General features: G+C 40.6%; 1 protein-coding gene across 2 annotated transcripts; it reads left to right on the forward strand.

Moving 5' to 3' along the window:
* The first annotated feature begins 5,273 nt into the window (after window positions 1–5,273).
* Window positions 5,274–26,491, forward strand: MRPS22 (mitochondrial ribosomal protein S22). 2 transcript variants are annotated; one of them, XM_059391030.1, is made up of 8 exons: window positions 5,274–5,481; window positions 16,977–17,143; window positions 18,222–18,386; window positions 20,472–20,615; window positions 20,934–21,017; window positions 22,278–22,423; window positions 25,272–25,380; window positions 26,357–26,491. In XM_059391030.1, the coding sequence occupies exons 1-8, from the start codon at window positions 5,310–5,312 to the stop codon at window positions 26,450–26,452; spliced, it is 1,083 nt and encodes a 360-aa protein (XP_059247013.1). In that variant the 5' UTR covers window positions 5,274–5,309; the 3' UTR covers window positions 26,453–26,491. The 2 variants fall into 2 exon arrangements, with proteins under 2 accessions (XP_059247013.1, XP_059247014.1); XM_059391031.1 differs by having other exon boundaries at window positions 16,980–17,143.
* Window positions 26,492–26,531: the final 40 nt, after the last annotated feature.

A 26,531-nucleotide genomic window follows, 5' to 3' on the forward strand; every position in this document is an offset into this window, starting at 1 on the left:
ATAAGTCTCATGTGCTGCTAGAGGAGATTTAAAATGGCACCATGACCTTGGAAAACACTCTGGAAGTTTCTTGAAAAGTTCAATGCACCTATCATGGGATTCAGCCATTCCATTCATATTTTCCCAAGAGAAATGGAAACGTAAGTTCAAAAACTTGTATGTAAATGCTAACTGGAGTTTTAATTTTAAGAACCAAGTACTGGAAACAATCCCAAAGTCCCTCATCAGGTGAATGGGTAACAAATTTTGGTACATCCATATAATGGAATATTAGTCAGCAATAAAACGGTACAGGCTATTGATACTCATGACAATATGGGTGAACCTTAAAATAATTACTCTGAGTGGAAGAAGCCAGACAGAAAAAGAATATGTACTTAGGATGCTTTTTTGCCAGACTCTAGGATATGCAAGGTGATGTGTAGGGGAGGAGAGCGGTGGTCTCACAGATTGAGGAGGGAAATCCCAAGGGGTATGAGGAAACTTTGGGGTGACGGGCACGTTTGTAATCTTGATCTGGTGATGGTTACATGGTGTGTACACAGGTTAAAACTTATATTATATGCTTTAAACATGTACCATTTATTGTATACCCATTATACCTGAATAAGCCTGTTTGTTTACTTGTTTATTTATTAAAAAAATCAACTGGGGATGCAGAAGGTGGCCAGCCACCTTTGGATTACTTTGATATCCATAAGACATACCAGCATAGAAAGAAAACTCATTGAGCAAAGCTGCTTACTCGTGTGATGTACCTGATGGGGAAATTGTGATTTACTGATGTAGCAGAAGTCCAGGGGAAGGAGGGGATTCGGTCTGGTCAGTCATGTCTCTGAACTGCTAGTTCAGGCTAGTTCATGTCCATCTGAAATGTTTCCCACCCTGGATGGGTTTTAAAGGAGACAGAAGGGGACGCCTGAATGGCTCAGTGGGTTAAGCCTCTGCCTTCAGCTCAAGTCATAATCAAAGGGTCCTGGGATGGAAACTCCCTTCACCCCGCATTGTGGGGGGGGGGTGTCTCTGCTCGGCAGGGCGCCTGCTTCCCCACCCCCCCACTCTGCCTGCCTCTCTGCCTACTTGTGATCTCTCTCTCTCTGTGTCAAATAAATAAATAAAATCTTAAAAAAATTAAAGGAGACAGAAGGAATCCTGCACAGCCATGGGACGAGATGAGATGAGACCAGAATGATGCTGATCATTATCAGTAAAGGCAATAATGCTCTCTACCACTGGGTGGACACTGACTGTGAGCCAGAGCTCAATTGCTTCATGTCTGTCAACCTTCACTCTCAACCTATGTAGAAGCTGCTATCATGTCACCTTAGAGAGGAGGAACTGAAGGTGGGGAATAGCAAGGGCAGAATATAAACATAGCAAGGGCTCAGACAGCTAATGAGTTGTGGAGCTAGAATTTTAACCCGTATCTTCTCTGATCCCCAAACTCTTACCTTGAAAGTGCCCCCATTCCCAGGCCAATATACACATGTGAACACATGCATGTTCACCTGTACACAGACAAGACCACGTGCGTGCACACACACACACATATGCTCACTTTATATATGTGTGTGTGTACATGCATACGTGGACTTACACGCATGTCCATACATATTTGGAACATATGCACATTCACATGCATACAAAATGGCCACCTATGCATAAACACATGCACACATGTATGTCCCCTGAAGCCACACACATATACACACACACATTTGCATGACACATACATATAGGCACACACGCTTAGAATGTCCTAAATGTTTATATTCTGCTCTTTTGGTTCAAGCTTCCCGTCGGCAGCAACCACTACATCCTACTGCCAGCCTCTACCAGTCCAGGCCCCAGGAATCTTCAGGATGATGCAGTCCTGAGTCTAAAGTGAAATTATGCTCAGGCCCCTCATCTGGGGACTGCATGCAAGTCAGTCAATCAGACGCATCTCATTTTCTCATGAATCAGATGCATCCCATTTTCTCATGAAAGAAATTTCTGACAGGCTTATTAACCTTTGAAAATACCAGCTCTCTGTCCAAAGGATTCCAGAGTCCAGATCGAACTGAAAAATAATCTTGTGACAGACCACCCAGTTCTGAGCTGAAGGGAATTACTTTCAACCCAGGCCAGCATGTCCCTCCGACAAAATGTTCCACATACCAAACCAGACAGCAGCCAGCTCTCAGGGAGCAAGGGAGCCAAGTGTCAGCTATTATAGCTCATATCCACGAAGCCTGTGACATAGGGTGATCGCTCTGGGCCTTCGTCATTGTGGGGGCATCTGGAATAGCAGGAAGGAGCTGGTCTAAGTGCCTTTGACATTTGTGTTCCTGTGCTATAGGACAGAGTGTCTGCCTGTCATCACAGACAGATGTAGCCTTGGTCTCTGACAATCGCTTTCTCTTTTGAGTGTTCAGTTTGGGGTAGAATTATAGTTCGGTGGGTGCTGTCAGAAGCATAGAGAAGTAAAGAGACAGAGTGTCATGTGGAAAATTGGAGATAAACAGATTAAAGTCAGGGTTGGAGGAAGTGACTCATCCATCCCCATTTTCTCATGGTGGAGGACAGTCTTCTTGCCTGCTCTTTTTGGGCCACCTTCTGGGCTCAGAAGACAGTCTGTCATTTTTGGAAACCTCAGTGTTTTTCCTTACCCATGAAGCACATGTGAAACAGCTTTTACACCATAATAGCTGCTAGGGACCCCAAAGTGTAGCTTTGTCTTTGCCTTGAATAAATTGGATGGCCTTGGGCAACACCCATAACTTTTGAGCTTCAGCTTACATGTATAGAAGATGCTCATATTGATGCCTGTATTGTCTACTTCACCAATTTGTCATGAAAACCAGTAGGACTGATGAAAAGAGTGCACTCCAGTGACAGGGACAGTGGCGGTGCTTTGTCACATCTTTCACCATCCTCATCATTGCTCAAGGTGTTTCTGCTCCAATGTAGACTTGCACAGGTTTCCAGGAAAAATGCTTTCTATCTTCCTCTAGAGCTATCTGGGGGACCCTGGAGCTTCCATCCTTCAAGACATTCCTGTGGCTTCCTGTGGCTTGGCTGTTCAGTTTTCCCTTGAACTCTGTGAGATATTCAACATCTTTCCCATCACTTCCATCTCTGTGTTAGACAAGAAAGATTTCTATTGCTCATTACCAGATAATCTTAACTGATGAACATGTAACTCTCTAAAACTTTCCCTCTGAAGATCTTCAGAAAGGCACTGACTTGCTGCCACCCAACTGCCTTGCACCCTACCCACTTAGGAAATACCAGGCATCAAGATAAAGTCCTTTATCTTCAAGGTCTGAAAGATAAGTGCTCTCATCACACCATTTTGCAGGTGAGGAACTGAGACTCTGAAAGATGTGGACATCAGTCCAAGGTTACAGGTAGAGCCAGGAATCTTGGTTGATACATGTCAGTAAAACTTAGTGTAGTCCCAAGTAAAGGTGATAATGAAAAGAACAGGGGAGGAGGATCTCTGGCCAAGAGAAAGTTCAACCTTTCCCCATCTATCTCTTTCTCAAAGCACATAGTATGCCATCTCTGCTTCTGCTCTGTCTTCCTGTCTTTTTCTGTAGACTGGGTTTCTCTGCTCAATCATCAGGGAGTATACTGCTGAGAAAGGGAGCTCCAAACCTAACTCTAAATAGTAATTAATTTCAAGGTTCTGCCTCCAACTATAGTTTTTGTGTTTCTTGGTTTGAATATTAAGAGAAAACCTGTTTGGTGCTTGTACAGTTGGGGTAGGCTGAAAAATAGCCTTCTTTCCCCAAAGATATCTACCTAATTCTTAGAACTTGTGCCTTACCTTACATAGAAACAGTCTTTACAGAAGTGATTAAATTAAGGATTTTTAAATGGGGAGATTATCCTGGATTATCAGGGTACGTTCTAAAGGGAATCATACATATCTTTATCAGGGTGAGGCAAAGGGAGATTAAGCACAGACAGAAGAGGTTATGTGATGATAGAGGCAGAGCTTGGAATGATGCAGCCATAAACCAAGCACTGCTTGCAGTTACCAGAAGCTGGAAGGGACAAGTAACAGATTCTCCCCTAGAGCCTTTGAAGGGAGTACAGCTCTGCTGATACTCTGCTTTTGGCAGTTATACTGATTTCAAATTCCTGGTACCCATGACTGTGAGAGAATAAATTCCTGTTGTTTTAAGCCACAGATTATTATAATTTGTTACAGTGGTTAAGGGGGCTAATACAGCAGCCAATGGATTCATTCTTCCTGCATAGGTGTCCATTCATTGTCCAAACAGTATTATCCAGGGGGATGTTAATATGAAAAACCTAGCCAGTGAAACCTATCCTCTCAGCAGTGCCTATGGGAAAGAAGTAGGTGGTGATCCTTAGAGAAAGGACATGGGCTGGGAGACACTTGCATGCATCTCACTACCACTCCCTGACACCTGCTATCATGTAGAGGTGAGAAGTAGCAGCCATGTCTAAATGCAGCACCAAGACAAGGGCTCTCTCCTTCCCCACCCAAACAGGGAGTGTGTTCAGAGTCAGCTCTTAACGGGCAGCGGTGGAAAGAGGAAAGGTTAGTGAGTCTACCTTCCAATTAATTCAAACGAATGTTAACATCCTCCTTTAGCTAGGCCTTGCGATGAGTTCTTAGCATAGGCACCAAACTATAGGGAAGAGAAAGACCTACACATCCTGGAGAGCTGGTAAGAAAATAACAGGATCATTAAATCTTTCGTTTAGTCATTTATGTCCTGTGCATAGAGATGTACCAGGTTAGGTGACACTACAGTAAAATATGTAGAGTGATCGTCTTCATGGGATAAGAAAAATAAGCAAAATAATCATAAATTGAGAAAAGGGCTATGAAGTAAAGAAGTAAGGTCCTGAGACAGAATGAGGTGTATGAGTGGGTGGGGATGAAGGCGGTTTTGATAATCAGGCTTTGGAATCAGGAGTTACATCTGTAGTGCGGGAGAGTCTGTGGCAAGTTTCAATGGATAAGTCGAATGAATAGGCCGTTGGATTTAAGCCTGGGGCTGGGAGAAAAAGTGTGGGCAGGAAATGGAAATTTGTTAGAGCCATGGAAACGAAGGAAAGGTCCAGGAAAAAGAGCATTTAAGGGAGATGATGTAAGTTTTACCTTTGTCTCTATGCATACAGAGGACACGAGCATCCTCCACGTGTAAAGAAGAGGTTTACAAAAAAAATTGTGACGTTTCGGAGCCCTGCCTCAACAAGACTACATTTCCCAGAATGCTGCGCGAACCTCGCGAGAATCGAAATACCTCAAGGCCGCTTCCGCCGCCGGTGGCTCCCGGAAAATCATGGCGACCGTCAGAGGGTCTGTGTTGTTGTGGAGCCTCCTGACAGGTTCCCGGAGCGCGGACCAGGTCTGTTTCCCGGCCCGAAGTCGGCCCCAGTTCCGCGCCTTGCTCCAGCCACTGCCCGGGCCCTGCGGGGAGGGACTGCCATGCCGTCGGTTTGCCTCTGAGGCGGGTAAGTGACCTGTCTGACGTCCACTGGTACGTTCTCCTGGGAGACCTAGAGCTTGCTTCTGGCTGGCGAGAACCACGAGGACCCCATCCTGCACCACCGTCCCCGGCTCTCACTAGGCCAGTGCGCCCTAGGCCAGCCGGCTCCCTTCTGTACCTTGTACCTGCAGGGTCAGTCATCGCCTGCCCTTGTCATTCCTTAACTCAATGAACCAGCAGCGCCTGAGCTCGGTTCCTTGCAAAGGACAGTGTTACATTTAGGGGATACGGCCAACTGAACTGGCTTGTCTTTGAGGAACTCTCGGCCCAGTGGGGAACTGACAATGCAGTGTGACTCAGGCCGCGATAGGGGAACACACATAAGAGTGGCACTCAAACTAGGTGGGAAGGACGGGAAGGGTTCCTGGAAATTAGGACCAGATCTGAGACCTGGCTAACCATGCTAGAGAGAAGAACATTTAAAGCACGAGAAATATACATACAAATACATCTATACAAATAATAAAATGCAATAATGTCTGAAAAAAAAATAAAGCACGAGAAACATTTAAAACAGAGGAAACAACATAAACAAAAGTTCAGCAATGAGACTGAACACTTGTGGCTTGAAAACACATGTTTGAGACAGGATTGATGGGCTTGGTTATGGCTTTGGCTTTAAGTTTAAAAGGAGAAATCAGTGTTGCTTCCCAGGTTTCTGGCTTGAGCGGTTGAGTGGAGGAGAGAAGTCCTATTTATACCAAGACAGAGATTAATTGTAGGAACAATTTGTTTTTGTTTGTTTGGTTTTTTGGGCGGGGGCGTGGAGGAGGGGAAGTGAGGGAAGAAAAGGCAGGAGTAGATGAGATTGGAAGGGAGGCAGAAGTAAAAGTCTATTTGTACACATTAAATTTGAGTGCTTTTGAAATTTGAGTATAGGTACCCAGTTCGCAGTCATATCTAAAGTGAGAAATATCTGATAAAAGTGGTAACCCAACCTGGGTGCCTGGGATGAGTATAAGAAGTAGAAGACTAGGGCGCCTGGGTGGCTCAGTGGCTAAGCCGCTGCCTTCGGCTCAGGTCATGATCTCAGGGTCCTGGGATCGAGTCCTGCATCGGACTCTCTGCTCAGCAGGGAGCCTGCTTCCTCCTCTCTCTCTCTCTCTGCCTGCCTCTCTACCTACTTGTGATTTCTCTCTGTCAAATAAATAAATAAATAAAGTCTTTAAAAAAAAAAGAAGTAGAAGACTAGTTTTGGCCTTTTGGGGTAGGACAGTGTTTAGTAGGAGACACGGTGAAGTAAGCAGACTACCTTAGTTTCTTTTCTAAATGAAGTTGGAAGTCATTGGTGAGTTTTAAGCATGACTCTTGAGTACATTTAAAATTTTTTTCAGTTTTATTGAGATATAATTAATATACGGTATTGAATAAATTTAAGGTGTGCAGCACAAAGATTTGACTTCATATGTCATGAGATTATTACTACAGTAAATTTAGTTTACATCTCTCCTCTCATGCAGGTACAAAGAAAAGAAAAAAAAAATTATTCCCTGTGATAGAACTCTTAGGATTTACTTTCTTAACAACCTTCATATATGCTATTCATCAGTGTTATATTATCCTGTAGTATATTATATCCCTAATTCTTTTATCTTTTAACTGTAAGTTTGTACCTTTTGACTACCTTCATCCAGTGCCCCTTCCTCTGGTAATCATAAGACCACAAGCCTGATCTCTTTTTCTGTGAGTTCTTGTTTGTTTAAGATTCCACATATAGTTGAGATCATACAGTATTTATCTTTCTCTGCTTGATTTATTTCACTTAACATAATGCCCTCATAGTCCATCCATGTTGTCCCAAATGACACAATTTCCTCCTTTTTTATTCCATTACACACACATACACACACCCCACAACTATATTATCCACTAATGGACACTTTGTTGTCTCCATGTCTTGGCTGTTATAAATAATGCTGCTGAGTTCCTTTTCCTCTACATCCCTGACAACACTTGTTTCTTATCTTTTTGAGTCTTGCCATTCTAATAGGTGTAAGGTGCTGTTTCTTGTCGTTTTGAGTCTTGCCATTCTGACAGGTGTAAGGTGTTATCTCCGTGTGGTTTTGATTTGCATTTCCCTGATGATTAGTGATATTGAGCACCTTATGTGTCTGTTTGCCATCTGTATGTCATCTTTGGAAGAATGTATGTTTAGATCTTTGACCCATTTTTAATCAGACTGGTTTTTTGGCATTGATTTCTATTAAGTTCTTTATGTATTCTTTAGATATTATTTGATACATCTGATACATCATACGATGTATCTTATCTGATACATCATATGCAAGTATCTTCTCCCATTTAGTAGGTTGCCTTTTTGTTTGTTGATGGTTTTCTTTGCTGTGCAAAAGCTTTTTATTTTTATGTAGTTCCAATGGTTTATGTTTGCTTTTGTTTTCCTTTCTTGAGGAGATACATCTAGACAAATATTACCATGACTGATGTCTGAGAAATTACTGCCTTTTTTTTTCCCCTAGGAGTTTTATGGCTTCAGATCTCACATTTAGGTCTTCAATCCATTTTGAGTTTATTTTTGTGTATTGTGTAAGAGAGTGGTCCACTTTCATTCTCTTGCCTGTAGGTGTCCAGTTTTCCCAGCACTATTTATTAAAGAGACTGTTTTTTGGGGCACCTGGGTGGCTTAGTGGGTTGAGCCTCTCTGTCTTCGTGGTCCTGGGGTCCTGGGATCGAACCCCGTGTTGGGCTCTCTGCTGGGCAGGGAGCCTGCTTCCTCCTCTCTCTCTCTGCCTGCCTCTCTCTCTCCCTTGTGATCTCTGTTAAATAAATAAATTTAAAAAAAAAAAGACTGTTTTTTTTCTTTGTGGTATATTCTTGCCTTCTTTGTCTTAGATTAATTGATCGTGTGAATGTGGCTTCATCAGGGATACTGGCCTGTGGTTGTTTTTTTTCTTTCCTTCTTTCTTTCTCTCTCTCTGTCTCTCTTTCTGGTTTTGGTATCAGTAATGCTGGCCTTACAGAATGTATTTGGAAGCTCCTTCCTTTTCTATTTTTTTGGAATAGTTTGAGGAGAACAGGTGTTAGCTCTTCTTTACATGTTTGGTGGAATTTATCTGTGAATCCATCTAGTCTTTTGTTTGTTGGGAAGTTTTTTTTTTTGTTTTTGTTTGGGGAGGGCAAGAAAAATGGCGCCACCAGCACTTTTATTTCCCGAGGAGTTTCCTGCAGATTCCGGTTCTCTGGCAAATGTCCTCAGATTAGTTATTAATCTCTTTAACATATGCCCAGGCACTTTTCCAACTGTTGCTTCTGTGCTGTGTCTGGGGTGAGTTATTTAGCATGCTGGGTCTTTATGGACAGTATCTCAGGTTTTTCACCTCTGGCTCTCCCAGAGTCTAAAATCAGTTCTATCCATTTTCAGAGCCAGACCTTATGGGAACTCCTTTTCCCAGTGTGGGTCCCAGGGCTGGAGGAATCTAGTCTCGGGGTCTGATTTTCTTGCTCCTTTCTGCTTGTGATGTCCTTCTTGTTTATGGTTAGTTGAGTCAGGGGTTTGGTTCCTGAATATGTTTCCACCCAGCCAACTCTTTTTGATATGGCCTCCATTCTATGGCTAGCTGCAGAAGATCTGTTCAGCTACTACATTTCATTTTCAGAGTTAGTGGCCGTATTTGTAATTGTTGCCTCAGTGTGCCCTGGGATGAGGTGAACTCAGAATCCTCCCACCCCACCATCCTCCCTTCATTCCTCTTCTTTGATTTCTTTCATAAGTGTGTTTTCGTTTTCAGTATAGGGATCTTTCACCTCTTCGACTAAATTTATTCCTAAGCATTTTATTGTTTTTGATGCTGTTTTCAGTGGGATTTCTTTCTTTCTTTTTCATATAATTTGTTAGTATAGAAATGCTACCAGTTTTTATTTTATTTATTTATTTTAAAAAAGATTTTTTTATTTATTTGACAGACAGAGATCACAAGTACGCAGAGAAGCAGGCAGAGAGAAAGGAGGAAGCATGCTCCCTGCCGAGCAGAGAGTCCAATGCGGGGCTTGATTCCAGGACCCTGGGATCATGACCTGAGCCGAAGGCAGAGGCTTTAACCCACTGAGCCACCCAGGTTCCCCGAAATGCTACCAGTTTTTAAAAGTTAATTTTGTATCCTGCAGCTTTACTAAATTTGCTCATTAGATCTAATAGTTTTTTGATGGATTTTTAAGGATTTTTTACATACAAAATCCGTGGTCTGCAACTAATAAGAAACAAGTTTACTTATTCCTTTCCAATTCTGGTACCTTCTTTTTCTTGCCTAATCGATTGGCTAGGACTTGCAGCATTATGTTGAATACAAGACAACCTTGTCTTATTCCTGAACTTAGAGGGAAGTCTTTTAGTCTTTTATGGTAGTGTGGGTATGGCATATATTATGTTGAGGTATATTCCTTCCATAACTCATTTCTTAATAACTTTTATCATAATGTTGAACTTTGTTAAATGCTTTCTGCATCTGTTGAAATGATTATATGATTTTTTTCTGTCAGTCTGTTAATTGTGATGTATCACATTGATTTGTGTATGTCAAACTATCCTTGCATCCTAGGGATAAATTCCACTTGATCGTGGTGAATGATCCTTTGATGTGCTGCTGAATTTACTTGCAAGTATTTTATTGAAATTTTTACATCTATGATTATCAGGTATATTGGCCTGTAGTTTCCTGGCAGTGTCCTTTTCTAGCTTTGGTAAGGGACTAGATTGGGTGCATTCAGAATGGTATGGTTGTAGAGTCTGGCTTTGGTATTAGGCAATGCTGGTCTAGTAAAATGAGTTTGGGAGTGTTCTCTCCTGTTTCTTGGAGGAGTTTAAGAAGGATTGTTTGGTAAAATTCACCTGTGAAGCCATCTGCTTCTGGGCTTTTCTTTGTTGGGAGATTTATTATTGCAGATTGACTCTCCTTAGTAGTAATTGGTGTGTTCCGATTTTCTGTTTCTTCCTCAGTCTTGGTAGGTTGCATGTTTTTAAGAATTTTCCCATTTCTTATAGGCTGTCCAGCTTGTTGCCACATAATTATTCACATTAGCCTCCTAGAATCCTTTGTATTTCTGTAGTGTGAGTTGCAATGACTTTTTTTCATTTATAATTTTGTTCATTTATGTCTTCTCTTTTCCTTGCTTAGTCTATTTAGCCAAAGGTTTGTCAATTTTATTATCTTTTCAAAGAACCATCTCTTAGTTTTGTTAATCTTTTCTGTGGTTTTGACTACATTTTTAAGAGATTCACTCTGGTTCTATGGAGAATGGTGTCAGAATAGACACCATTATAGTGGTGTCAGAATAGAGCCAGGGAGACTGGTAAGGAGGTTAAGGCAATAGATGAGGATGGCCTTGATCAGGGTAGTGGCAGTGGGAAATGGAGAATTAAAGAGAGATTTATGAGGTATAATAGACATATGCAGTGTTTTAGTGTCCTTTCTTTGTAAAATGGGGAATTATTGTATTTCTGGGGTGGTTGTAAGGATTAAGTGTGCTAAATATGTAAGGTACTTGGCTCAGTAAGTACTGGCATATAGTAAATATCTAACAAATATTAGTTGTTATTGTTGCTGTTATTGTTATAACTGCTGTTGGCTAGATGTGGAAGGTAAAGGAGAAGTCAAGAATGACTAAGAAGTTTCTGGTCCCCATGGCTTGTTGGATGCTACTAAGATAGGAAAAGCAGGTTTGAGACAGGAGAAAGTTAATGTGTTCTGGTTTGGCAATACTGAAGTGCATGTGAGATGTACATGGGATAGGTGGATAGAAGATGTTGACTGAAGATTCAGATTTTAGAGTCTCCAGCATATAAAAATAATTAAAGTCACAGGTTGGTAGGATATCATCTCAGAATGTAAGAAGGGAGAAAAGAAGGCTATAGTTCAGAATTTTTAGGGCCACTAGCATTTATAGGACTAGTAGAAGAAGAGGCGGCAGGGAAGGAATGGTACTTTTTTTTCTCCTCCCTTTCCTAATGGTAGTGGAAATAGAGGAAGTTAGGCAAAGGGATGGGCAAACTGTGTTAGGCAGAGGTGATATCTGGGTATCTTCACCTGTCCAAGGCTCTTCCATGACCCCACATGGCCTTTTTAGTCTCACATTATGATCCAAGCCTGTGTTTCCTAGTTGCAGCCCTGTAGCCTGGAATTTTCTTCCTTTTTCCCTCTGTCCTCTTCAGGCCCCATGGGAAGCCTTCCAGACCCTGCTGTTTTGGCCTTCTCTGCTCCAAGAGTAGTGTAGCTCTTGCACTGGGGAGGACCAGGAAAGATTAGAGTTGATCTAGTATCTAGAAACAAACTTTGGTTTGTTTATTTTTAAGATTTTATTTATTTATTTGACAGAGAGATAGAGATCACAAGTAGGCAGAAAGGCAAGCAGAGAGAGAGGAGGAAGCAGGCTCCCTGCTGAGCAGAGAGCCCAATGCGGGGCTCCATTCCAGGACACTGAGACCATGACCTGAGCTGAAGGCAGAGGCTTCTGCCTTCCCCTGCCACCCAGGTGCCCCTAGAAACAAACTTCGGTTTAAATGTTGACTGTCACTTAACAGCTAGTTGGTCTTTAGGCAGACTCCAGTATCCTCATTTATAAAATTGAGATATCAATATCTATTTTGTGGATTGTTATAAACATTCCTAAAAATGTATGTAATGTCTGGCATCTAAGAGACAACTCTGTAAATTATTATTATTATTATTAATACTATTATATTAGCTATTTATTTTAAAGGTCTATTTATTTGTGAGAGAGAGTACACAAGCATGTGTGCATGTGTGAGTAGGGTGAGGGGCAGAGGGAGATCAATAATCCTCAACAGACTCCCTGCCAAGATCAGAGCCCTGTGGCGGGGCTTGAGCCCATGACCCAGAGGGTCATTACCTGAGCTGAAATAAAGAGTCAGATGCTTGACCGACTGAACCACCCAGGCACCCTTATTTATTTTTAAGATTTTGTTTTTAAGTAATCTCTGTACCCAGCATGGGGCTCAAACTTACAACCTCGAGATCAAGAGTCACATGCTCTACTGACTGAGCCAGCCAGGCACTCCACATTAATTACTTAAAAAAAAAAATTATTTTAGAGAGGGAGAGAGCATGAGCAGGAGGGAAAGAGGGAGAGAGAGTCTCAAGCTGACTCTGTGTGGAGCGATTCAGGGCTTGATCTCACGACCCTGAGTTTGCCTCCTGAGCCAAAACCAAGAGTTGGACAGTTAACTGAGCCACTCAGGTGCCTCTTAATTACCTTTTTATTTTTATTTATTTATTTGAGAGAGAGAACGAGCAGGGAGAGGGACAGAGAGGGAGAAGCAGGCTCCCTACTGAGCGTGGAGCTGGGTGTGGGGCTCGATCCTAGCACCCTGAGATCATGACCTGAGCTGAAGGCAGACACTTAACCAACTGAGTCACCCAAACACTACTTAATTACTTTTTTAGAATTTAATTTTATTTTTTTAGTGTTCCAAGATTCATGGTTTATGCCCACACCCAGTGTGGTGCAGTATGTGCCCTCCTTAATACCCATGACCAGGCACACCCATCCGTCCACTCCCCCACCTCTCCAAAACTCTCAGTTTGTTTCTTAGAGTCCACAGTCTCTCATCGTTCATCTCCCCTTCTGATTTCCCCCAATTCACTTTTCCTTTGCTTTTCCTAATGTCCTCCATTGTTATTCCTTATGCTTCACAAGTGAGTGAAACCATATGATAATTGACTTTCTCTGCTTGACTTATTTTACTCAGCATAATCTCCTCCAGTCCTGTCCATGCTGATACAAAAGTTGGGTAGTCATTCTTTTTGATGGCTGCATAATATTCCATTGCATATATGGACTGTATCTTCTTTATCCATTCATCTATTGCAGGGTATCTTGATTCTTTACATAGTTTGGCGATTGTGGCCATTGCTGCTACAAACATTGGGGTACAGATGGCCCTTCTTTTCACTGCATCTATATCTTTGGGGTAAATACCCAGTAGTGTGATTGCAGGGTCATAGGGCAGCTCTGTTTTTAATTTCCTAAGGAATCTCTACACTGTTTTCCAAAGTGGCTGCACCAACTTGGATATCCACCAACAGTGTAAGAGGGTTCCCCTTTCTCCACATCCTCGCCAACATTTGTTGTTTACTGTCTTGTTAATTTTGGCCATTCTAACTGGTGTAAGGTGGTATCTCAATGTGGTTTTGATTTGAATCTCCCTGATGGCTAGTGATGATGAACGTTTTTTTCATGTGTCTATTAGCCATTTGTATGTCTTCATTGGAGAAGTGTCTGTTCATGTCTTCTACCCATTTTTTGACATGATTATCTGTTTTGTGTGTGTTGAGGAGTTCTTTATAGATACTGGATATCAGCCTTTTGTCTGTACTGTCATTTGTGAATATCTTCTCCCATTCCGTGAGTTGCCTCTTTGTTTTGTTGACTGTTTCCTTTGCTGTGCAGAAGCTTGTTATCTTGATGAAGTCCCTAAATTTTGCTTTTGTTTCCTTTGCCTTTGGAGACATGTCTTGAAAGAAGTTGCTGAGGCTCATGTTGAAGAGGTTACTGCCTATGTTCTCCTCTAGGATAAAATCCTCTAGGATTTTGATAGATTCCTGTCTCACATTGAAGTCTTTTATCCATTTTGAGTGTATCTTTGTGTATGGTGTAAGAGAATGGTCGAGGTTCATTCTTCCATACATAGCTGTCCAATTTTCCCAGCACCATTTATTGAAGAGACTGTCTTTTTCCCCACTGGGTATTTTTCCTGCTTTATCAAAGATTATTTGACCATAGAGTTAATGGTCCATATCTGGCCCCTCTTCTCTGTTCCATTCGTCTATGTGTCTGTTTTTGTGCCAGTACCATGTTGTTTTGGTGATCACAGCTTTGTAGTAAAGCTTGAAATCAAGCAACATGATGTCCCTAGCTTTGTTTTTCTTTTTCAACATTTCCTTAGCAATTTGGGGTCTCTTCTGATTCCATACAAACTTTAGGATTGTTTGCTCCAGCTCTTTGAAAAATGCCAGTGGAATTTTGATCAGAATGGCATTGAAAGTATAGATTGCCCTAGGCAGTATAGACATTTTAACAAAGTTTATTCTTCCAATCCATGAGCATGGAATGGTCTTCCATCTTTTTCTGTCTTCTTCAGTTTCCTGCATGAGTGTTCAGTAGTTCCTTGAGTACAGATCCTTTATCTCTTTGCTTAGGTTTGTTCCAGGGTATCTTATGGTTCTTGTTGCTATAGTAAATGGAATCGATTCTCTAATTGCCCTTTCTGTTGTTTCATTCTTAGTGTATAAGAAAGCAACTGATTTTTGTGCATTGATTTTGTATCCTGCCACATTACTGAATTGCTGTATGAGTGGAGTCTTTTGGGTTTTCCACATAAACTACTATCATGTCATCTGTGAAGAGAGAGTTTGACTTCTTCTTTGCCAATCTGAATACCTTTTATTTCTTTTTGTTGTCTGATTGCTATTGCTAGAACTTCTAGTACTATGTTGAACAACTGTGGCAAGAGTGGGCATCCTTGTCATGTTCCTGATCTCAAAGGGAAGGCTGTAAGCTTTTCCTCATTGAGAATGATATTCGCTGTGGGTTTTTCATAGATACATTTTATGAAGTTGAAGAATGTTCCCTCTATCCCTGTACTTTGAAGAGTTTCAATCTTGAAAGGATGCTGTATTTTGACAAATGCTTTCTGCATCAATTGAGAGGACCATATGGTTCTTCTCTCTCCTCTTACTAATGTGTTCTGTCACAATGATTGATTTGCAAATGTTGAACTTCCCTTGCATCCCAGGGTTAAGTTTATCTGATATGAGAATCGCTACCTCAGCTTTCTTTTGAGCCCATTGGCATGAAAGATGGTTCTCCATCCCCCTTCACTTTCAGTCTGGATGTATCTTTAGGTTCAAAATGTGTCTCTTGTAGATAGTGTATGGACAGGTCCTGTTGTTTTATCCAGTCTGCAACTCTGTGCCATTTTATGGGAGCATTTAAGCTGTTCATGTTGAGAGTGGTTATTGAATGATAAGTTTTTCTTGACATCATGTTTCCTGTGAAGTCCTTGTTTCCATAATTGTCTCTGTAAATTTCTGTTCTGTGTCACTCTTGGGTTCTTTCTTCTTTTATAGACCCCCCCCCCCCCGCTTAATATTTCTTATAGTGTCAGCTTGGTGGTCACATAATCTTTTAAACCTTGCCAGTCTTGGAAGCTCTTTATCTCTCCATCCATTCTGAATGTCATCCTTGCTGGATAAAGTATTCTTGCTGCATGTTCTTCTCATTTAGTGCCCTGAACATGTCTTGTCAGCCCTTTCTGGCTTGCCAGGTTTCTTTGGACAGGTCTGATGTTATTCTGATGGTCCTCCCTCTGTACGCAAGGAATCTCTTCCCCCTAGCTGTCCTTAAGACATCTTCTCTGAATTTATGAGTCGTGAATTTCACATTTATGTGCCTGGAGGTCTTTCTACCCTTGTTGATCCCTTGTTGATCTTGGGGGTTGTTCTTTCTGCCTCTAGAACACGAACACTTGTTCTATTCCCCAGATTAGGGAAATTTTCATCCAGGATTTGTTCAACTATATCTTCTAGTCTTCTCTCTCTTCACCCCCTCAGGAATCCCAATAATTCTGACATTGGAATGTTTCATGGCATCATTTATTTCCCTAATTCTGTTTTCATGGCTTCTGAGCTGTTTGTTCCAGGCCCCTTCCTGATCCTCCTTTTCTGTCAGTTTGTCTTCTAGATCACTAACTTGATCTTCTGCCTCATTTACTGTAGCTGTTGGAGTATTTAGATTAGATTGGATCTTATTGATAGCATTTTTAAGTTCTGCCCAGATCAGCTCTCACTTCCGCCCATAGAGATTTTATGTTGCCACTAATGGTCATCTCCCACCTGGCTATTGCCTGGATGATTGTTACCCTGAATTCTATTTCTGACATATTGTTTATGTCCATATCCACTAGTTCTGTGGCAGAGGTCACAGTCTCTGAATTTTTCCTCTGTTGGGTGTTCCTCCTCCTAGTCATTTTGGTGAGGGGTGGACAAGAGGATGTATAACTGAATATATCAACCATGATCCAGGCAAGGTGCATCTCTTCACTGATGATTCCCACCCCCCCCCAATCCAGAAGTGTATAGTCTTATATCTCAGGCTGATTTCATGGGTGTTCATAGTGTTCTGGTAGATATTTAGCTCAATTCAGGAGACTGGTTGAAACGGAGTCTCCTACTTCTCCACCATTTTGCCCCCCCGCCATTACTTTTTTATGTTTCTTTCTCTACTAGATTTTGAGTGCCCTTTTGGCAATAGTCTTATCATTGTAAATGCTCAGTAAATTTTATCAAGGAATGAATGAATGGATTTCATAGGTACTAACATTATACATTTTGAGGTAGATACTTTGTTAATTTCTATTGTTAATTCTTCTGTTTAGAGATCTTGTTGGCTTGTCATTTTTACCATCTTATTTACTGAAACCTATTTTAGCAGAATCTGGTAGCTCACAGAACAAGAAACCTACGTTCATGGATGAGGAGGTCCAAAACATACTCATCAAGATGACAGGCTTGGATTTGCAGAAGGTTTTTAAGCCATCTATACAAGAACTGAAGCCACCAACCTATAAGCTGATGACTCAGGCACAGTTGGAGGAGGTACGTGAATACAGAAATACTGATAGAATACCTTTCTTTAAAGGGTTAAACAAGATTTCCAAAGGTCCCTCCAGATACCAGTAGCTGCTTTTCCGTTGGCACTCATGGTGGAGAGTTCCAGGCACAGACTAAGAAATGGGAACAGGCAGGCAGAGTGAAACAGGGAGCATGACCAGAATTAGACGGACTGGGGCTAATGGGTCAGGCCTACATGTCCAAGCAGAACCTCCTCTGCTCCCAAACCTGCCTGAGTATCCATTCTTTGTCCTGCCTGGTTCAGGTTTCTTCCTTGAAAAAAGCTGCTTTGAGGATGATGCTTTGGTGGGATTATGGATCCTGCTGAACCATAGACTACTGTAGGCATCAGTCCTCCTGGAGTCATGGGTATGAGCGCTTTGTGGAAAATGCTCTGATGTATGAATAGGTAAAGCGTTATTGCTCCTTTTTCTAATTCAAAGTAAATTACAGTCATAGCAAAACATTCAGATATCCAGTAGTATATCACATGAGGAGTAAAAATATCATTTTTACTTCTCAGAGGTAATCACTGCTAACAGTATGGCTTGGAGCAGTATGGTCAGTGGTTAAGAGCATGGGCTCTGAAGTTGAGTGGCCAGGGTTCAAATCCCAGTGCTACAACTTCTTAGCAATTTACTTCACATGTTTGTGCTCCTATTTTCTCTTCCATGGAATGAAATAACAGGGTCACCTAGCTCGTAAGGTAGTTTGTGGATATTAAATGAGCCAAATACATTCCGAGTATTTGAACGATATATGGTGCATAGTACACACACAATAGATGAAATCCTTTATTGTATTTCAAGCAGCTTTTGTGGCCTGGCTGTCTCAAAGCATTCCTTTGCCATGGTGAGAATGATTGAACCTGTAGGTGGTACTCTCAGCCACACCACAGAGTTGGCAAAGGCCAGGGCCCAGGAGCCTTTTCACTCACTGATTTGGGGCTAGAGCTTTTTCTCTTTGTAGTTCTTGGCATTTTTTATCAGTATCTGCTTTTGTCAGATGATCCTTCTGGCTTGCAACCTTGCAGCTTTCCTTAAGAAATATCTTATTTCATTAGGCTACAAGAAAGGCAATTGAGGCAGCTAAAGTACGATTAAAAATGCCACCAGTTCTGGAAGAACGAGCACCAATAAATGATGTGTTAGCTGAAGATAAGATTTTGGAAGGAACAGAAACAGCCAAATACGTATTTACTGATATATCATATAGCATACCACATCGGGTGAGTATATGTCTAATTGCAAAATGATCTTTATTTGAAATATGTGGAGATGGGTCTGAGGGACAAGGGTCAACATTATTGTGACCCACCTGTCTCTGAATCTTTCAAACCGGAATTCCTGTGGCCTGGTGAGACCCTCTGGAAAATCCAGCCCAGCATAAGGAAGAAGAGAAATGCAGATCAGTCCATCATCATGTTACCATTTCCCTACAGATTATGGACACATTTTATTCCGGATCAAGAAAGAGACAGGTGTGCCGAGACAGTGGTAGTTTATAGACAAACCCACCCCCAAACCACAAACAAATCTTCAAGGCAGTGAGAGAAGGGGATTCTTTCTGCCGGTTAGACTAACTCCCTTAGCTGAAACATTTTGAGAAAATGGTTTCTTTCTTGTAAATTCTTGAGGATGCCAAAAAACCCAAACTTTCCATAGGATTTTCACTTTTCAGAATTTGCAGAAAGAATGACAGGTTTCCGGAGGTACTTTTCAGACACCACTTGCTTCTTCTGTTGTGGTTTTTATCCTCTAGCTCCTCTTCCCTTGATGGCCAATTCCAAAAGAACACTCTGGTACTTGTAAAATATATCAGTTTTGTGTTTGAATCTTTTCAATTAAGAGTGAAACAAGTGACTTACAATTCAGCCCACAGAATGCAGTAAAATACTATGTAACACTACAGTTGGGAGAAAGACCACCCCCCATTAATCTTTTTATCATCTATGATTATGGTCAGAAGACATGATTTGAGCCATGTCCGTATCTGTACATCAACCACCTCTACACCTGACATGATAAACAGGGATCACAGAGTTTCATTTTAATTAAAATTTTTTGCTCTGGGGTGCTTTACTATATGTTTGGAATGCTTTGAAGGGTGTTTATGGGAGCATTTTATAACCTGAAAGGGAGAAAGGAACTTAGAATTCAAATTGCCAATCCTTTTGAGGAATAACTGTGGTATTTAGACATCTGTTATTTTCTATTTGCAGTACTTGATGAAAGTTTTAATTATATTGTCCTCAGAACCCATTCAGTGACTCTTACACCTCTGAAAAGTAGAAAATTAGTACCATCTGGTTAATTTATACAGTAATCAAATGTGTATTAATTACCTGCTATGTGCAAAATTCTATGTAAGTCACTGGGTATCTCAAAGAATTATAATCAACAGTTCCTGCCCTTTTTCAATTCTCTGGCAGTATCTGAGCAGTATCAAGAATCTAGCTTATGAGGGGCGCCTGGGTGGCTCAGTGGTTAAAGCCTCTGCCTTCGGCTCAGGTCATGATCCTGGGGTCCTGGGATCGAGTCTCACATCAGGCTCTCTGCTCAGCAGGGAGCCTGCCTCCTCCTTCTCTCTCTCTCTGCCTGCCTTTGCCTATTTGTGATCTGTCTGTCAAATAAATAAAAATCTTAAAAAAAAAAAAAAAAGAATCTAGCTTATGATAAATTGCCAGTTGAATGGAAGATACAGTAGGTGGAATTCAGAGGAAAAGGATCTCACCAACCTAGGATTTGGTAGTTGGAAGAGTGAGGAGACCAGAGGCAGGTGGACAGTCTCTTTGACACATTTGTCTCATCCCAGTTTGGGGAATTATAGAGATGTGGAATTAAGACTCCATATTCCTGTGTTTGTTTCTTTTACCCCAGGGACTTTAGAAGTAGATCACAAAGTAGTAAAGTCTGTTTCTGTAAGACTTTGTGATGCGGAAGTGAAGCAGTTTGAAAGGTCTCATAGCATTTCTTTGCTCTGAAATGGATTTAGACGAATCTCTGACCAGCTTTTTTCAGTTGAACCATTTTATGTATTAAACCCACTTTAGGACCGTAGTTGCCACTAGCAAATACTTTCATTTTAGATTTGATTGTCAGAGGCACAGCAGTGATTAGTGAAGGAAGTATCAAATCTTGCAAAGTGCTTGAAGTTTAAAATTATTATTGAAATCATATACAATTGCATTTTGCATCTCCCAGTTGCATTTTGTATTTTGATTGCAAATTATTCTTACAGTGGTGCTTAGTGGAACACGGGAACTAGAAATAAGGCTTCACACACCCACCCTTGATTTTGTTTTCTATTTCAGGAGCGTTTTATTGTTGTCAGAGAACCAAGTGGGAGGCTACGCAAAGCCTCTTGGGAAGAACGGGACAGGATGATACAAGTTTATTTCCCAAAAGAAGGCCGTAGAGTTTTAACACCAGTAATTTTCAAGGAAGAAAATCTTAAGGTAAGGCAACTTTGGTTTCCTGGAGTCAGTGGTGATGGTTTCTTTGTGGAGTTAGGTTGGCTCTGGTGCTGCAGGGCTTCTGCTTTGATAAACACAGATACCGGTTTCTGATGATGACTCGTCTACTGTTCTCTATATCTTGCAATTGGCTTAGTTGGGGTTTGAATCTAGGTGTGACAGTTCTGAAGCCTGTGTTATTTCTGTGTTATTTCACTTATTGGGCACAGAAGTGGATGAGCACATCTGTCACGACAGCAGGACAGGTGTTGAACTTTGATGTTTTTCTCATCTAATTCCATCTGTGCTGTGTGGTTTTAGACCATGTTCAGCCAGGACCGGCATGTTGATGTCCTCAATCTCTGCATTGCCCAGTTTGAGCCAGATTCCACTGAATATATTAAGGTGAGTATATTTTATAGTTTCTAAGTATGAACTTAAATATGGTTATGAGTAAGATTTTTATAAGGGGAAGAGAAGAGAAATACCTGAACATCTATTCAGCACCTGATGTTCATCAGATGTTTTATCCTCACAGCAGCCCTTGAGTTAAGGATGGGAGAATTTAAGATTGGAGCATTCTATATAGCTTGCTGTAAGTTGCAGCTAGTAAGTGGTAGCGTTAGGGACCCAAACTTGATTACAGAGCTGCTTCTCTTTTATCATATAGGAACAGAGTCATTTACTAAAATTTGCCAAGATGTAATGTATGTGTCTTACAATTTAGTTTAGTAAGCAATAATGTAGTGCTTTCTTCATACAGTATTGCAGATAGTATATTGACGACATAAACTATGGTACGGTATGCTGTGTCAAAGCTTGCAGTCCAGAAGTGATTGTGGGAAAGGGTGCCAGATAAGTATGCAGATAATTATCACCTTAGGTTTAAGATGTTAGGTGCTAAGAGAAGATTACAGAGTCCTTTCAGGAAAGGTTTCATAGGGATCTTGGACAGGGTTCTAGAAGGGCAGGGAACATCGTGAAGTTGGATGAGAAGAGGTGTTCCAGGCAGCGAGAGGGAACAGTGTGAACAACAAGCAGGAAACAGTGTGCTTGCAAATGGTCAGTCATCTGACTATTGCTTATATATGCAGTGTATTATGTATGGGAGGTGTTCAAGGTTAAACTGGAAAAGTAAATAGAGGTGTGTCATGGGTGACCTCAGATGCTAGGCTCAAGAATCTGGACTTCATTCAGCAGGACTTTGAAAGTCTTTTGAACACAGGAATGCCCTTATTGTAGTCCTTAGTTGGCATGATCAGTCTGGAAGAGCGGAAGGAGCATTAGTTAATAAAGTGGAAAGGGGTAGTTGATTGAATTGGGGAAAAATGGATAAGTGAAAAAATATGCTTGACTTTTTATTTTTTAATCTTCTAGTGACCAAGATAATGGTGGTCCATTATTTTCTAGTGGTCTACATATATATAAAATAGGTGCTTCATAAATAGTGGTTGGCTGCTGAAAAGTACTTGCAATATGGCTACACTTCTACAGTGCAGGGTTGATCTAAACCATACCTACTGGTTATTCAGAGTAGAGGCAGATGTAAATAGGCCTGGTTTACTGGTCCTTTCTTGGGCAACACTCATGCAAGTAAATGTGTATCAAGTAATGCTCACTTTTACTTTTAATGTTTCTGAAAAAAACTGCATTTTATGTGAATAGATTCATCATCAGACCTATGAAGACATAGATAAACATGGAAAGTATGACCTTTTACGTTCAACAAGACACTTCGGCGGAATGGCTTGGTATCTTGTAAATAAGAAAAAGATTGATGGTTTACTGATTGATCAGATTCAAAGAGATTTGTAAGTACGAGCTTAGTAAGTAAAAGAAATTATTACAGTAAATAAATACAGTAAATCTGTATTTGAGCTATTTTTTCCTCAGTGTATTGTCCAGTAAAACACTTTTCACTTACCTCCTTTATTTATGGGTTGGTTCTTCCATCACAACCCACTTTTCTGTCTTTGCTTTCGTGTTATTTAAATACGGCTAGATTCTCTGAAAGAGTAAGTGGCTGTGGATCTGTATTACACACCTTGGATACTGACTTATCCTGGGCCTTACCAGTGTTCCTGGGTATCAGTGAACTTTCCAGACACTCAAAGGGGATTAAATGGGAAATGTAAAGACATAATCTCCAGCAGGTGCTTGTTTTGTGGTGCAACTGGGGCTTTTCAGTAAAAGTAATCCTTTAATTTATGAAAATATTATTGCTTTTGATATCCCTTGCTTTTGCAAGATTTTTAAGGCACTAAAAAAATTGTATTTTTTCCCAGAGTTACACGAAACAAGGAATGTCTACTATATTTTAACATGTAGGTATTTTAACTGGTGAGCTCCCAGGTTTCTAGCTGAAACAACAACTTGTGATGAAACTAAAAAAATTGTTCTGAGTATCTATCAGTTGGATTAGAACTACCAAAATGACAAGAAAAAGAAACCAGTGTGGCTCTAAGAAAGTCAACTTTCTACAAAAAGTCATTGACTGACTCAAGAGTGTGAACTGCAAGAGGGTTTAGTGATTCCTGCCACCTTCAGACTTTAAGGCGCTGTGACTCAGCATATCCTCCGTATCATCTGATCTAAGCTATTCACATAAAGTTCCTAAGGCTTTTGGAAATAGAAAGTTCCACAGATACTATCTAAGAAATACATTCCATATTTGGAAAAAGAGCACCAATTCTCACAGAAGCAGCATTCCTAATGATAGATGTCTTCAGGCCAGCTCACTTCACCAGCAAGTGTAGTGTAACTCAATTCAGAGGTAAGTAGGGGGCTGGTTGATGGTCATGGGGATACTCAAAAAATGGGACCTGTTTTCAGATGATTTAGCAATGACATCTCCTGTGAATGAATTTTCTTATAAAAATTTTTTAGATGGACTCATTCTGAAATGATTTTATTATAAACACATCTAACATTTTCTAAAAACAATTAGAGTAAGGAATGTATAACTGAACATTAAAGTTCTTTATCAAATTGTACTAATTTATATTATAGTAATACTCATTACCACATGCAAGTTTTACATCCAAAGCAGTTTACTTGTATACTGGGAGGGAGTTTTGAGTACTTAATCTTCCTGCTCTGCATTAAGTAAAACCATTCTTGCGGGATTTCTGAACGGGACAGCGTGCTGCAAATCCCAGACTAGACAATAGAGGGTGCATGTCCTCAATGAATGGAACCCAAGGTAGAACTGAGATTCTACTTGTTTATTTCAGACTTAAGTCTCACTGTTGGTTTTCGTAATTGAGATTCTTTTAAAATCTTTTTGAACATGTAAATTTATTTGCTCTTATTTTCAAATATGGGCTGGGTGTGGAACTAACTTGTTCAATAAGATGCAGGCATTATACTATACCATGAATGTAATGAAGCCCTAACCAAAAATCTAAATGTAGAAGCCCAGTTAAGCTCTTTACAAGACCACATGCTTCTGAGCTCCAAAGGGGATTTTATTATTTGAGGAATTTTTGTTGCCATGTTTATTGGACTTTGTTAGATTATATAACAAGCACATACATTTGTAATGAACATGTCTCAATATTTTTCCCTGAAAAATTTTACTGTAAGAATAGCCCTGGTTTCTCATTCTCTCAGAAGATGGCCTTGAGAGTGAATGGGCCTTGGGATAAGCCTAGAGCATTTCTCTGAATTCACTATCGCTTGAGAAGTTCTTTACTTGCACAGGCCAGGTTTAATAGGAAAACAGGAAAATTAGTGAGATAGCTGGGGAGACACTGAATTATGGTGTCTTTATCCCTCTACCCCCACAGCTGGAAAGCAGTAACTCACAACCTCAAAAGCACAGGCATTTTAGAAAGGGTATTTACCCCCTCAGCTTTGGGTGGCAAATGGTAGGCAGGTGTTGGATATGTGAGAAGATAGTGATTGACTGGTTTGGGGAAGGCCAAGGTTGTTTTTATGCTGATAAAAGTTGTTTAGACGTTTCTAAAAAGTTAAGTACACACCAGAACTGAATTCTAGATTGTTAAAGTAGAACCTGACATTCCTTCTGACTGAGGAGCATAATTTCAGATTTACTCTGCTAGAATGCTCATTTTTAACTAATGGGTTCTTATGAATAGACTCGTGGCCTGGGAGTCTTTCCTTGGACTCCTAGGAGGCCTCTTGTGGAGGCATTTATTCACTAATTCAGAGTCTTAATGAAAATCTGTTAGCAGAAGATGTCACTGCTAATGATCTTGAAGGCAAGTGGCTTTGAGCATCCCCTGACCACCAGCCTCCAGTTTTTATGGGATGAAGGTAATATTCCTGCCCTCTGAGTTGGATTACATTATTATCTGCCTGTGAAGTGAGCTGGCCTACCAGCCATCTAACATTAAGAACTGCTATTTCTATGAGAAGTGATTTTCTGTTTCCAAAAAGAATTCTCTGTTTCCAGTCACATTTAGAATATATTCATTTTCATAAACTCGGTATTGCCTGTACTGACTGCTGCCCTGCCTACTGCAGAATGGATATGAAGATTAGCTGATTTTCTAAAAATGTCTTTGAAAATACAAAACTAAAGGCTTAAAAAATGTCTGGCCCAAGGAAAGTTTAAAGTGTAATTTAGTTTTAAGTTGGGACACATTTTTATAAATGCAGAAAACCCATTGATGGCAGTAAATCCTTTCCCACTAGAATTGATGATGCCACCAACTTGATCCAGCTGTATCACCTCCTCCATCCAGATGGCCAGTCAGCTCAGGAGGCCAAGGAGCAGGCTGCTGAGGGAGTACATTTAATTAAGGTAAAGGGACTTTTCCCACACTGTCTGTTGTATTGTGATAAAACTGAGTTGGAAGAATTCTGAAATGGGGCATATCTAATGGTAACTAAACAGATTCACATATACACGAGATGCGTGATTTTGAAATAGTTACTAGAGTGCCCCCCCCCATTTCTTCATCTGAAAACAGTAACAGATGGGATGGGGTTCGGGGGGAGGTACAGCCGGAGTCCAAGTAGTTCAGATAGTAGGGCAGCAGCCCCCTTGTTCTTTGAGGTGATCAAGTCACCAGCAAGATAGGGTGGAGGATGAGGCAGACACATATTCCCAGTGCACCTTCCTGTCCTAGAATGTGGTCACTTTCCTGTCCAGAAGGGGAGAAGGTGGTGCTTACATATTACTCAGCCTTAGTTGCATTATCATTTTGGAAGTGCATGCCTCTCAAAACCATAGACATATACAGATTTCTCTGTAATGGTATATTTTCATCTCTTCTAAGGTGCAGAATAGGCATGGTTTTATTGGTCTGGCTTCTCTCCCAATCTTATTTTAGGCATACTACAAAGCAGTTCTAAGGATAAAAATGACCAGCGATTACCCCCTAGGAGGAGTGGAGAGAAACCATGGTACCAATTTTGGTTTTCTATGATAGGCCAGATAAAGCAAACTGCTTTTGGGGAAAATATTTTTTAGCTTAAAAGCTAATGATATTACTTTTTGATCTAGCAGGAGGTGCAATGTCAGGTTTTATTTTTCTGGAAATAAGCTAGGAGAGCTGGCAGCCATATTAGGATTCTTCTGATGTTTAGAATAACTGTGGCTTGAACTGTGTCGGATACTATTTTTTGGTCCATGTAGTATGCTTATTGTTTTATAATCAGAAAAAAAAATTGTGAACCTTGGAACTTTTTAAACTGGACTTGCTAATGCAGAAATGGAAAACTTTATAAATAGTATATGTCTATTGCTTAAAAGAGTTTCTTTTTTTTTTAAACAGACCTTTGCAAAAACAGAAGCACAGAAGGGAGCATATATAGAATTAACACTACAAGCTTACCAAGAAACATTCATTAGCCATTCTGCAGCTTCCTGAAAACATTGTTTAAATAAACTTCATTTTACTAAATTATAACTTGCTTTCTCTGTTAATGTTGAGCTGAATGTTTGTCAAA

This window comes from Mustela nigripes, chromosome 2 (assembly GCF_022355385.1).
Source record: "Mustela nigripes isolate SB6536 chromosome 2, MUSNIG.SB6536, whole genome shotgun sequence".
NCBI classification, from domain to species: domain Eukaryota; kingdom Metazoa; phylum Chordata; class Mammalia; order Carnivora; family Mustelidae; genus Mustela; species Mustela nigripes.